The sequence below is a fragment of the Haplochromis burtoni genome, unplaced genomic scaffold (assembly GCF_018398535.1).
Source record: "Haplochromis burtoni strain Fernald_Lab_line unplaced genomic scaffold, NCSU_Asbu1 Contig_143, whole genome shotgun sequence".
Classification (NCBI taxonomy): domain Eukaryota; kingdom Metazoa; phylum Chordata; class Actinopteri; order Cichliformes; family Cichlidae; genus Haplochromis; species Haplochromis burtoni.
The window spans coordinates 694,368-709,104 of record NW_024582504.1 but is presented as its reverse complement, the minus strand read 5'-3'; the positions used below and the strand labels follow the sequence as shown (position 1 = coordinate 709,104).

Genomic DNA, 14,737 nt, shown 5'->3' with positions numbered 1-14,737 from the left:
TGGGAAGGCTTTTCACAAGGTTTAGGTGTGTTTTTATGAATTTGTTGATCATTCATGGAGAAGTGCATTTGTTAGGTGAGATACTCACTCATCCATGTCTTTATAGACCTTGCTTTGTGCCCTGGTGGACAGTCATGTTGAAACAGGAAGGAGCCATCCCCAAACCGTTCCCACTAAGTTGGGAGCATGAAATTGTTAAAGTTTCTTGGTGTGCTGTCCAGTCGTGACGTGACTTACACCACTGTATCCCTCACTTTCCATTGTGCTTGGTGATGAGTGGCCGTGGAAACCCATTCCATGTTCTTGAGCTAATCTGACGGTCACATGAAGTTTTGAAGTGTGTTGAGATTGACTCCACTTTGTGGAGTTGCTGTTGTTCCCAGTCATTTCCACTGTATTATAATATTTTTTAATATGGTATTTATGTTTTATTTGTATTATGTCCTTAATGTTAAGCATTTTGGTCAGCACTTGCTGTTTTTGCCTTGGCTATCACTAACAGTTGGCTGTGGAATATTTACAATTGCGGAAATGTCACGACTGGACTTACATTTCAGTATTCTGTACACATTAAGTGAGTTATGTTTGCATCGTGCATGCATGTCTTACTAATGCTTAACAGTGTGTAGTTCCATCAAGCTTAAAGTCTGCACTTCACTTGCATCTTGATTGTTTGATTTAAGATCAACCATTGCAAATTATTTAAATACAAAAAATGTGCTACTATCCTCAACCTTTACAGTGACCAGTGATTTTTTTTTATAGTGCAAGTTTGTTTGGTTCTAATTTCATGTTTCATTTTCTCTTTTCTGAAAGCTGAAATTAAGCTACAAGTTGCCATCTTTGTTTTCAAAGACTCAAGGTCTTCTAGTGTGCTTTCTTCTCATTATAGATTTAATTGTCTTTCTTCCATCATAGCATGACAGAAACAATAATGGGCAGGACAGGTTTGTTAGATGAATTCCAACTTTGTTAGAATTGTTTGTCAGGTATGCATTGCCAGTCCCTACTTTTCCTTGTTTCACAGCAGAGTCTGTGTTTGTCTGCAAAAAGCCACGTCTTCCCGCTCCTCTGGGCAGCTACACCATTTTTTGATACAGGGATCATGAGGTCAAGCGCCTTTAGCAACAAGTTTCGCTCATTAAAACTGTTTCTCAGCTGACTGGATGCATTATGCTTCAACATGCTGACATTACTTATTGCCTCTCTCAACACTGGCATTTACTGTAATTTGACCCTGAAGTAAGGCTGTTTCTTTGTGTGTCTTTTCTCCCCTAAGCTGTCATTCTTACCCTTTGCAACTTTGTCCTCTTCATTTATTCTTTTCCAGCGTGAACAAAGGTTCAAAGCAGACCCTTATAAGTAGACAAAATAAGCCAAAATTGTACTGCAGCAAAAGTATTGTCACTTTACGAAAAATAAATAAATACCACGATATAAAGATGCGTACTGAAATAAATGTCTATAGTAATTTTACAAAGAAATACTGGCACAGCGCTGCAGCACACTTTCACTTTAATATAACGTTGGGCACACGTATCCTGAACTCTTTCACTCTGCTGCTGTTGATGGCATTAACATATTAAGTAAAGCAATTAACAATGAATAATTTTTCAGGCAATTTGCCAAGGATTCTCATACAATTAAAAGAACCCACATAAAACAACACCAGGCACCATTCCAAGTGAACACCACATTGTTTTTCATTTATTCTCTCCTTTATCGACAGTAATTTGTGATATAATATGCCACAGTGCAGTTCATTAAAGTTGATGTATGTTTATCTTTAGGCAGTCAGTTTATATGTTAATAAAACAGAGAGCGACTTGAGTTATGTGGTACTTGTTGACCTGTCTTTTAATATGCAGTCAAGTACCTGAGCTTAGCCAGTGTTCACTGGAGCCACTGGAGGAAGAAACGTATAAAAAAATAATACATTTCAAATAATAAGAAAAAGTATGCGTTGGACGTTCACATGGCTGGTTACGTGTTTGCTGTGGCAAAAGAATGTGGTCAGTAGAGAATGGTGAGTCATCTTTCTCCACTGGGAAAAGTGTACAGCTAATTTAACTTGGAAATAAGTCATATGTACGGTGGCACTGAGGTGCAAAACACAACAAAACACGACAAAACCGAAAACTTTTTGTTACATTTCAATTGTTTTGAATGCACCGACACCCCAAATCATTCCCTGTTTATTTTGTACTATTTTCAGCATATATTTCACAAGATGTGCGGTTAGTGCAACATGACAATGAGGGGGCTGAGACAGCTCAAGTTGAGTGTATTTTGTGGCTCCAGCTAATAGGGCTTATTATGCACTTAGCCGGTCTTGCAGGCCCCTTAGCCATCTCCCTGTTGGCTAAGGGGCCTGCCATTCAGGACCACACAGGCCTGTTGTTAGTGTCAGTTTACTTGACATTTTCTTTCTGTCTACTTTGAGCCCAGAGACTAAGGAGCTTTCCACTGTGATAATGGTCACCTGCCACATACCCACAGTGGGAAAATGAATATGCAGAAAGACGGAAAAAGTGCAAATCAGAAGAAGCGTAGGGGCGTCTTGAGCTTGCTGCCACTATGTCTGATGTTGTAGTTACAAAATAGGTTGTTTCCAAGGTGACAGACAATCAAAGTCTACCATTTTACCCCCATTACTTTCTCTATCTTCAATTAGCATCAAGACGAATAGAGGGCAGGCAGAACTGTCTCATGGAAAGGTTCAATAAAAACTTGCAGCAGTGACAGTGACAGTACTTAACAGACAATTCTGACCCAACGCACAGAAGCAGTCTCGAAGTGAAGGTGAGAATTAGTGTGCAAATAATTCTTTATTGTATTCTTACAACAGCCCTTTAGTGCCCTTCAAATACCACCAAAGTAATGACATGAAGAAATTAAATTACAACGAACCTTGCCTGCTCCAAATCTGACCCGAAGCTTTATTAAAATTTAAAAAAATCCAGTGCAGGGTTTTTATGCCAGTGTGTGCTGACTAGGTGCTAAATCATGGGCTGAATAAATGAATGAATGTCTTGTAGAAAAAACAAAACAAAAGAACAAGACAAAAAGAGTAACATCATGATCATGAAAGTACATTTGAAAGTACAAAACATAACAAAAATACGCCATCTGAATGACTGCATTTGGGGATTACACTTTCTTTCAGCTGGCCAGTCTTATTTTCAGATATATTGTCTATAACTTCTCTGGAGGAATTCTTACCACGGCTGATGATTTAAAGACTAGATAAATACATGCTATCTCCAAGTCCTGTAGCTCTTTATCCACCTGTGTTATCTCCACCAATTTTTGTGGCACTATCACTGACAGCTGGATAAATATTTTGTGTTTGTAGAGCTCAAGAGGTAAACACAAAAGCTAAGAATAACTTAAATGCCTTTTTGTTCTCTTTTATTACCTCAGTGTGCACAATTCAATAGTGACACTCGTGGGTTTTTTAGCAGCATCCATCTGAGCAAAAAGAACACTGTGAATGACATAATAGCACATTCACTATGGCTCAATGAGCATCTTGCGGGAAAGGAAGGACCAAACAAAGAGCCTTGGCCTGCAGCCAACAGGCTGCAAAGACACCAAATTATAGTCCCTTCATTACAGGATTGCAATCAGTTCATGGATCGATACATACAGTAATCACTATCTGTGCAGAGAAAGTAGAGTGAAAAGGTTTGGTGGAGGGAACAATGTCTCAGTATTTCAGCCTCAGCAAGAGACTGGAGAGATCCATAACTGCATTCACAAATTGCCAATTTGGCTTACTAACCACAGGCTGTATCACGACCACACAAGAGGTAGGCTTCTAGCACAGGGCTCATCCTTAAATGCTACAATTTAAGGAAGAAAGTGTTGTGCGTTTTATTATCAAGTGTGCAAAAACAAGAGAATCTGCAAATGCATACCCATATCTAACCAAAAATGCACACATTTCTGTTGACATGCTGCTATTTTCGTTATCCCACGAGGCACAACGAAGTGCCAGTACATGCCTGGTTTTAGAAACGTGCTTTTAAACAGTCAGAGTAATTCATTAGCTTTGGTCTGAGCTTAGAATGCTGATAGTTTTATTTAAGGACAGCTGTTCAAATGAAAGCATGAGGAAGACGAAGGAAACCTAAAGCGTGTAGGGTTCACAGAGATTTGAGCAATCAATCCTCTTGTAACCGTTTCCCTGCACCTGACCTTCTGACCCTGGAACTCACCCCTCTTTTCAAAATCAGCATAACCCTCCTTCTCCTGTCAGTGTACTCTATCTTTTAGCTCTCTAAAATTCCAATTTTAATTTGTGGAATACATGTTATGAGTATAAGAGTGATGATGCGTACGCACTGCTTCTTTATCGCTGCCTTGGGAATTGGTGTGCTCATATGTGTGTTTGCTTCTGAGGTGCGGATTTCATGAGCATTTGAGCATAAGCAGGTTCTTTAAAACTGGCCAAATGTTTAATAGCCAAACAAATATTTTCTTCAGCACTTCACAGGCCTTGTCTTCCTTACAGCTAGCTTAGGAGACTAGCCGCTGTCTGTGGACCCAGCAGGTCTATTGGATTCATGAAGCAGCATCAAAGCTTTCATATGCCCCTTACATTTCCCACTGCTCTCTCTCATCTTGCTGCCGAATCGTTTCTCCAAAGCTGTCGGATACTCTCTCTGCAGGGTGGATGGCACTCATCGAAAACTAATAGAGGGTGACTTCATATGCACATGGCGTGTGCGTCTGTGCAAGAGCAGTGAGGTAATGTGATGTGACGAGCAGATTTGCCAGCGTGTGGTCATCGAGATTTCGAATGGTTTTGCATGCACACATGCGCGGGCGTTTATTTTTTTTTTGTCTCGTCTTATTCCGTTCTCTCTTTGCTAATTCCCCTAAAACTACGTAATCACTTCCGATATGTAATCCAATCGGCCAAAAAAGCAGTATGTTAAGGTTCATTATGCGTTGACTAATGCTCTGCACAAGTTTGGATGGAGCTAGTCATGCAGCTCATCTTATTAAACCTGCTCTCTCTCTGTCTGAGCTGAATCCAATTTAAAAACACATGCTGCTCTGTGCTTTTATTACTGTAAAAGCCAGCAATGGTTAGCTTAAAACGGCGCTTTTGGGTCCAGCACTGACAAACGCAGATTGTATTTGCGTATGACATTTTATCACAATTTAGGATACCCTATTTTTCCAGCATGGACAAATTTTTGAAACACTTTGGTATGACAGGCGGGCATATTCATTTAATCTTACCCTGATGCTTATAAAGTAGCACTTAAGTGACACAGTAGCTGTACTGTTAAGGCTGCATGTGTGGTACTGAATGTGGGTGTGTAGGTCGAAGTGTGCGATAGGCTAAGACAATGCCATTGATTCCTCTCTGGCTGGGATTCCATCGTCTTCCTGTTTCCCTCTTCACCCTTCAGTTCACATAAATAAAGCGCACATCCTCAAAGAACACAGGAGGCCACATAGCGCAGTAAACAAACTGCTTGACACAGTGTCTGCTGGAAAGTGCTTAACTGCTGCTGCGTTGATGGTGGTTTGATTGTGACAGAGCTAGTAAGTGGGAGTTGAGGTTAGCGTGTCCATTTTTCTGCGAGGTGTAAAGTTATGTGGGAAAAAAGTAATTTTTTAATGTGTTTTAATACTTTTTTAATACTATTTTCAGGAGAGCTTGGGGGAAAAGAGGTGGTATGATACTTTTAAAAACTGGAAGGGTTCAGCACTTCTGAACGTCATATTTTTATCAAGTCTGAGTTTGAATTTGCTTTGCACATCTTATATACTAGCATTATTTAATGTTTGAAACCACCAAGCTTCCAGTGGTGCTTCTTTCCATTGGATAGCCGGTGGATATAACAACCTGAACACCAGGAAAGGCCACTGAAGTTGCATTTGTTCATAAAGACAGATGATACGCACAATAAATCTGCGTATTCATGAAGCAACTGTTGGATGGATTGCTCTGCATAGTTGGAATGAGTGTATCACTTTGGCCCCTAAAAAAACTAGCACCAAAGGTGTATTTAACACATGTTATAAAATCAAATATCAGAGGAACTCAACATTTAATTGATTAAAAAAAAGATGTTATTATGGGTGGATAAATTTCAAATAAGTCATTTCTGTAATGTAGTCAGGGCTTCTGTGAGGTTAATTGAGACCTTGACAGCACTTTAGTCTCTTCTGCATGCTTGTGCGTCTCCTCTTTCCTCTGGCTAGAGTCTACTCTTGGGCTTTACTGCAAAAGATTTGATCAGAGTGAAACGCGTACACTTCAAGTGTGTATGTGCGCAAGAGCGCTACCATGGGAACTGGAGGACGAGATAGAGATGTAGATGTAAAATGAAAAACAGATGCATAGGAACAAGCTCATATTCACAGGAGCTGGAGTGGTCTCAGAGAAAAGTCATTCTTTACATTAGGTTTTGCGCCTAGATTGAAGCGATCGTGTCATTCCTGGGAACCGGCAGGAGAGCTTTTCCAGTGCTCCGCAGTGTGTAGGAAGATCACCCAGAGTATACAAAGGATACTGGAAATGACTTAAGCTGGCTAACATGAGAAGGATCAGTGGATCCCTGATAGCACTGCAGTGTGTTACTGACTTGCTAATGATGCTGTTTTGTTTCTTTTTTTGCTTCTACTTCTGGCTCCAAATTCTTATCCAAAAATCATATGACTGTGTTAACCTTTACATAATTTGCTGAAGGGCATTGTAGGCATCATGACCAAACTGTCTGGTGTTACAGTGAAAATCCACCCACCCATTTGTCCTCTCCTGTCACTCTCCAGCCTTATCTCCTCCCCTCAGCCTTCTGTTCATTAAACAGACATAAACAAAAGAAAGTTTTTTTGTTGTTTGTCTCTGCATTGCATGGAGCTCAGTCTCACTGAGCTCATGGAAGCACGGACAAGCTGTTTGTTGCTTACCGTTAACAGCCCATAGTATGGGAGGTGGTCCAACTTAGTACATAATTGAAAATGGTTGCTGTGGTCCATTTGCTACGCTTTTGTTCCTCCTACATCAGCAACACAGGCACCGCTAGGATGCTGCTCTTGGGGGGATTTGCTTTTGTGTGTCATTTGTCCCCTCCATCTCCTTCTCTCCGCTCTTGATGCCTTTTTTTATGACAATTCACACTTCAGTTGAGATTGCTCTAAATTTCGATTTCAGCCAAAATGCTCTTTTAAGTAGCTGTCTCTGTCTGGATGCTATTTGTCCCTCACTTCCTCTTTTTTTTTGTCACTCCTGAAATGTTTTCTTTTATGTGAGTGCATCCACCCATATTATGTGGCTGTGTTTTGTCTCAAAGTGAGCGCTATCATCTTCCTTAATGTTCCCGAAGTATAGCTGTTAGTATGTCACTTAACACGGCACTCTTTAAAGATCTCCTTTCCTTTGCTCGTGTCATCCATCCATCACTTGTTCCTCATCCACATGATGTAATGTGCTTTTTTCCTTATGTGTGCTGCCTGACACTGAAAAATCTTTGGTGATATAGGGCACTTGAGCATCAAATCGACATGCTATTATTCCCCGGCCCACCCTTCCACCACACGCTTTTCCTCTCTCACCTGCTCATGTGATCTGGCCTTTCAATCTGTCCGCCAATGGGTTGGCCGCCCCTTCTGGCCAGCCCATCCCTTCTCCTCAGGGAAATGCACCAAGGTCTTGAAGTGATTCTTTTTTTCTTTTTCCGTGTGTAATGGAACTTCAGGATAAACTAGATTTGATGATCCACCCATACAGGGTCCTCTTGGCAGTTTGACTTTGCCCTCTCCCCCTCCCTAAACCTCATTACTCAAGGCTGATTCTTCAGACCGGCGTCCTCGGGGAAACAGAAGTGTAGAAGGGCAAATGAACATAGGAAGCAGAGTGTCACTTCAGATCACAGCTCATGTCAGGAAACTAGTTGATTTGTGTAAGTGCAGAGCGAGCAAGAGTTCTTTTAAACTTGAGCTCATGCTGTTGTCGGTGATGTTGTCTGTTTATACTCTTTTCTTTCTTTTGCCAAGCAGCTGAATTGCTATTATCCCAAATTAAAATGACACAGAGTTGATCCAGCCAGGAAATGAGGTTATTGCTCTTTATAAGAGTAATGAGATTTGGGGCGACAGAAAATGGTTCAATTAAAATATTAGATATAAAATGTAAAAGGAGTAAATAAGTAGGTTGCAAGTCAGAAGAAGCAGTACGGCGAGCCAGATGTTACTATTTCTCCTGCTCAGTGAATCCAGCGTCCACGTCATGACTCAAGTGACGGAGGTGTCACTGTTCTCTGTGTTCTTGCTGCGTTTTTTCTGTTGTGACAGCTGCAAGTGTTTGTTCATTTCTTGACAGATGCACACAGTGTCCTCCCTGGCTGCTGTTAGGCTGCTGTTTGACATATGTCCATTGTACAAACTGTCTGTTTTGACTGGTAGTGTGTGAATAAAGCTCAATGTAGTGGAAGGAGGCCATGTGCTACAGACAGACTGGCAGGCGTTAGCAAAGTTGTCAACACCTTTTTTCCTCCCCTTCCTTCTCTCTTTAGAAAAGTGTTCTTCAGTTTCACTTTGTCTAGTCTCTGCTTTCATGTTTCTCTGTTTTGCTGTAATTCAAACACATCTTTGTATCTAATTGTAACCCAGATGTTTGCTTTGCTCTGATGAAAGGAATCCTATTTTACACAAGATGCTGTCGTGCCGCTGTGTTGTAGTGCAGATGCATCGGTCTGCACTGACGTTACTTGTTTGTGGGATTCAATTTATGAGCAAATATTGCTTTTGATCTGCAAAGCTTCCATGTTTAAAACGTTTGTTGGGGGTATAAAAGTGACAGCAACTATCAATGTTCTACTAAAATTAGTAACCTTATCAAATCAGTTGCATCTCCAAATGGGCTATATAACCTCACAATGCTTTTAACCTTCTGGAGTAAATGAACACACCAGTGCATCCAACTTACATCACCGTGTCAAGATGACCAGCAGCAAGCCGCAGCCTCACCAAGTCTCCGCTTCAACTTGTGTGGAATGAGCAGATTTGATGTACCAATCTTTACATTGGTACATTATACATTTTCGATGTATAAAAGTCGTACACCAAAAGAAATAAAATAAAAAATGAAGCTAACAAAATAACCATGCTGATGTTGCCTTTGTACTGGACACATCTCACATGACAGAAGCTTTTTAGATATTCTGTGATTCTTGCGCTGTTAATATAAATTAAAAGAGCAAAAATGTTGTGTTTAGTGTTATATTTTAGATCATCTTAATAGATATTTAGGATATTCATTTGTTAATTTGTCATTGTCATCATACACACATGCTGCTAATTTCAAAGCTTTAACTCCTGAACAGAAATGTCCTTTTACTTACAGACCTACCTCTCTTCCCCCCTTACCCCCACTTTATTTTTTCCAGGCAAGGAAGAGTCAGTAGCCACCTTCAAGGGCAACGAGTTCTTCTGCTACGACCTGTCCATGACACCCATCCAGAGCAGCACCGACGAGATCACGCTTTCCTTCCGAACGCTGCAGCGCAACGGGCTCATGCTGCACACTGGCAAGTCGGCCGACTATGTAAATCTTTCCTTGAAGAGCGGCGCGGTTTGGCTAGTCATCAACCTGGGCTCGGGGGCCTTTGAGGCTCTGGTGGAGCCTGTCAACGGCAAGTTCAATGACAACGCCTGGCATGATGTGCGCGTCACCCGCAACCTGCGCCAGGTAAACACTGTCTGCATCATCCGAGGCCGCAGCAGTCAGGATTGTGCATCTGTTTGCCACACACGCTATCTTTGAATCATTGTCTTTTTTCTCTCAGCATATGGAGAATACGTTGAGTCGTTGTCTTACCTTTCTCCTCTCTTGCTTGTTTTTCTTCCTTTCTGTCATAACAGAAGTTTCTTTTTTGCAGGGTCAAGTTGAACAGGAGGACCTTTTCTATTTTCTATTACTATTTTGATGCTTTTTGTTTTAAAGATGAACCATGTGACCAATGATACATGTCATCTTCATGCCCCTGTCATGCAAAAGCAAAAGATACGAAAAACATGTGACAGATAACATTATAGTTAACATACAGTACATGAAATCAAAGAAATCCAAAGATTTATGCAATGTTCTTATTAATGAACCAGGAGGAGAAGTGCTCAGCTTAGTATGTATGCACATAATTTACTCAGGTACACAAATGGAATGCACCACAATTTATCAAAGGTGACAATGCTCTTAAGACCTTTCTGAACAAATTACCTAACACATCTTTGCAAACCTTTAATGGTAGCTAATGGAAAACAAAAGAACACAGGTTTGTGTGTAATCTCTGTGACATACCGTGGGTCTGTGTATGCTAGAAAACACAAAGGACATGCATCGACAGTGAACTCTCTGAATACTGGACCCTCTGGATGCAGCAAGTCATCAATTGGCAGGTGCAGATACCAGCAGCAAGATACAATCAATTTCACTTACACCTGCCGTGCTTACTTCTTCACATTTTTGGGAGGAATTGTAATTGGAATAAATGGCTTGTCAGAACTAATAATGGGCATTGTAAGCAGTCTGGATGCAAAAAAGCCTAGCCTGAATACATTAACACAAAGATGGTGCATCAGCTTCTTTATGTTTGTCTTCAAAAATATCTGTGAAAAGCAGTCAGTAGTATTAAGCCACTTCTAGACAGTGGAGAACTTCTTGTTGTACAAAAAGCATGACAGCAAAGTGATTCTTAATGTGGAATAAGTGCTGTTAAATTATAGGGAATTTTTTTATGCTAACCACACTGCAATTTGAGTCGTATTGCAGTAATGTTCTTGGACATTTCAGTGCGGTAAGTTAGTCTGACATTTGTAAAGCTGATCTTTTATTAGCATATGCTGTACTTGCCTTAGGATAAAGGCAAAGGATCACACACTCAGAAACACACAGGCTCCATTTAGACACCCTGGCTCAGAAATGCGCACATGTACGGACAAATGTGTAATCAGCAGAGCGAGACTAATGTAATGAGTTTGGAAAGCCAACACAAGTTTAAAAATTTACAGCATGAGCCAATCCACCTACCACCTACTGCACCATAATGATCATTAGGTAAATATGACATATGCCATGCACATACGCACTTGCTACACTGACAGCATTATTGTCTGTCTGTAGGTTTGTATGGTATGCCTAGACATTCATGCCTCATTATGGGCATGAATGTCATGATCAATTTTGGCTGTTAATGATTTCTTTGAGCTGGTCTTTTTCCCGTGTGGAATACGTACATTTTTCTTTTTTTCTAATCCACACATGATCAAAAGTATAAATACAGGCTAATTAGCTTTATGGGTGTATGGTAACCTCTGATTACAACTGTATACACTGTCTACTCCTGTTCATGACGCCCATCCAGAGCAGCACTGCAGCGCAACGGGCTCAAGCTGCGCACTGGCAAGTCGGCTGACTATGAGAATCTTTTCTTGATTGGAAAAAAAACATTGAGTTATAGTCAGTCAAGATACCCTCATAACATATATTTAATATATCTGGGTCTTGAAACTAGTAAGCATGTCTAGTGAACTAGATATTCTACGAGAACGTACATTGTTTTATTTCTATAACTTGGTGGAGAAATCTTGACACAAAACTTTTCAGATTTTCTTTAAAATACTGAGTAATAAATATTAAGTTTTCTTCTGTTATGTAAAGTTCTACACATCTTTAATGTATAAAAACTAACCACCCACATCATGTTCTCGAGGCAGTCTCTATTGACTGACAGTCCAGACTGAATCCCCAGTGGATCTTTGTAATTGACTTAACAGGCACTCCTAATGTTGAAGAGCTCTACGTTTACACTGGACACTTCCCATGAAGAGACACTTAAACAGAGATATCAGTGACACTGACCACCTCTGACCCAGCAGATCAATGACTGCGGACATGTTTCCGTGTAGAATACAGTGGCGTGTGGCATCAGATGTTCTTACAGTCCTATTCAGTGCATTCAATTTTGAAATTTAGTCAGAAATGACCAAAGTTTTTACCATAGTCTATCAACAGTTGGCCAATTTAAGCTCAAATAATGAAGTCAATAATTTTCTTTTATAAATTTTACTTACAGTTGAATAAGTTGGACTACAATCCCAATTCCAAAACAGTTGGGACACTGTGTAAAATGTATGTAAAACAGAATACAATGATTTGCAAATCTCATAAACCCATATTTTATTCAAAAAAGAAAACTGAACTAAATGAAACTAGAAAAAAAAAACTATTAGAAAAAGGCACTGGGTCATTTTGAAGTTGAAGGCACTCCCCTCAAAACATTTTTGGAAAAGGGCCATGGGTGATCTTTATTGTAGTTTTGATGCCTCAAATGTTTTCAATTGATAAAAGGTCCTGAAGGCCAGTTCAGCACTCTACTACAGTGAAGCCATGTTGTTGTAATAGATGCAGTATGCGGTTTAGCATTTCATGCCTGAAATGCACAAGGCCTTCCCTGAAAAAGACGTCATCCTGTAAATACGTTTATGGATGTAATAATTGTATACAAATATAAAACAGTTGTCTGAGTATATGAGGATTAAGGTGAATGTTATACTTATTTGATCCTACTCACCGAATACTACTTAAAATTCCCTGCACATAACACCACGTGTGTGATTACTAATAAATAAGAATTGTAGAGACTGGTTCATCAGCATGTGCACATTTGGTGACCTTTACACAAATTAAGTTATTTAAATTATATTATCTGTTCCTTAAATGCAGCTGAAAATGTGAACAGTCACTTACACAATTGAAACCATTGTCTTCTGCTGCCTATTGAAGCTAACATGATATATTAAAATATAGCCACCAAGCTACCAAATACTAGCTAAGGTCATCATACTGAACCAGTGGTGTTCAAAGTCTCATCCATTATGCGTCTACTGTTCTAACGTCTCTTGCAACGTCATGCATATCTACGTCTGCATCAACAAGCTCCAAAATAAGTAAAGCCTGTGAGCTCTTACAAGCCCGGCCGTCTCTCTGACTCTCCCTCTCCCTCTGCATGTGTATATTTGCTGTCTTTCTCCACAAAACCTATGAATTTGTCAGCTTTGTGCAGGATAAAATGAAGCAGACAGAATTAGGTGAGGTGATAGGGACTTGCTGCCAAGAGAGAGAAGAGAAAGGGGAGGGGTGGGGAGAAATGGGTATACTATATGCCTTACAAGCGATCACAGCTTCAGAGCTCCCCTTGGTGGTAACCGACAGTACTGCAAGCATCTGTGAGGCGAGGGTAGTCTAATCCTAGTGGTGTATATTTGACAGACAGGTGAGTGCACTCATCTTGACCTTTCATCAGTGCAAATCTCTAAACTCAATACACAAACATGCTCACTCATACATACACTATTCACTTACACTTTGGTTTAAACAACTAGCAAGGCATCCCTCCCCCTCCCTCTGCATGGTTGCTTACCATCCTGGATTTCTGGTGACAGTTCTCTCCTGTGGGATTCCAAACACACAGCAGAAAAAAAAGACAAAGATGGAAACACTCATGTCAAGATGTCCTAGAAAATTATAAATATATCACACACAGCACCAAAAAAGAACTGAGAACTGAAAAAAATGGGTCAAATATTAAGTTTGCAATGCCACACTAGTCCGCAGTTTAGGCCTCTCTCTCTCCTAATGCATCCAATTTTAAATAAAACCGCTCATTTCCACTGTACCATATGGTCAGTGAGCATTGATTTTCAGATCTTTTCAATTCCTTGTACGAGTTTCCCAGAAGCCCTGCAGGCATAATAGGTGCTTGCCATTTACTTCTAAATGATTGTTTCTTTCTCCTCGCTCCTTACATTACCCAGAAAGTGGTGCAAACTGCCATCATGAAAGCTGCTCCAGTGTTCCCATTTCTGCTCAGAGGAGTCTGGAGGGATCCCAGAGGAAGCTTGGGTGACAGTACATATGATTCTCTGTCTTTTACTGGACACATACACTCCTGAAGTGGGAATCTGTCTTTTATTGGTCACTGAAGGAGAATGTAGTTCAGATTCGAAGCCTAAGAAAAAGTATGGAAATTAGAGTTACAATTGGAGTGTGTGTTTTACAGAGCAACAGTAGCAAATCCAGGGCTTGTGATTGGCTATGTCTCTATTTGATTGCTTTTTTTATGGCACAGAAACAGGACAGGTTAACGCTGAACAGAAAGCTCCGACAGCTGTTTACTTGCATGAGCATTATCCCCATAGATTTAAAAGTTAAACAAAAAAAGCAGTGTCAAGCATCAGCTGTAAGTGTATGATGTCTGTTTTGTTCACGCATGATAAATGAAGGACAAAGGATTAAGTGGAAGCCCAGTGTATGCAAGCATGTAAGCATTTTTCCTTAGCAGGCCCCTGGCACTTGGTGGTAAGTGCATGTTTCCATCATCTACCACACATATGCACCCATTCTGTGATTTGTTAAGAAAACTATGATGCAGTTCCAGGGAATATGCTGGACGGGCATCGCTTAGTATACTTGTTTTTATTGTTGGAGGGCAAACTTTCTGTGTTGACGATTACTTGAATGATCAAAATGGCCCACATACTGTAATGCTTAACAGGCATTTGGGTCCCACAGGCCATCAGAGGAAATATGAGACACATGCTGACAGAAGGAAGGAAATAAACACTTGTATTGCTGTATTTTTTGCTTGTGGGAGAGTGAAAGAGCAGTTTTGTGCACAACAGAGAGTGGGGAATGAAGTGCAGCGATGGCCGGGGG

At 40.4% G+C, this 14,737-nt stretch overlaps 1 protein-coding gene across 6 annotated transcripts in view; it reads left to right on the top strand.

Moving 5' to 3' along the window:
* The window catches only part of nrxn2b (neurexin 2b), a 687,884-nt gene that overhangs the window by 292,731 nt on the left and 380,416 nt on the right, over positions 1 to 14,737 (top strand). For all 6 annotated transcript variants that reach the window (XM_014336560.2, XM_014336561.2, XM_014336563.2 and 3 more), the window contains one exon: positions 9,411 to 9,712. In XM_014336560.2, the coding sequence (XP_014192046.1) occupies positions 9,411 to 9,712 (302 nt within the window). The remainder of the gene's footprint in view (positions 1 to 9,410; positions 9,713 to 14,737) is intronic.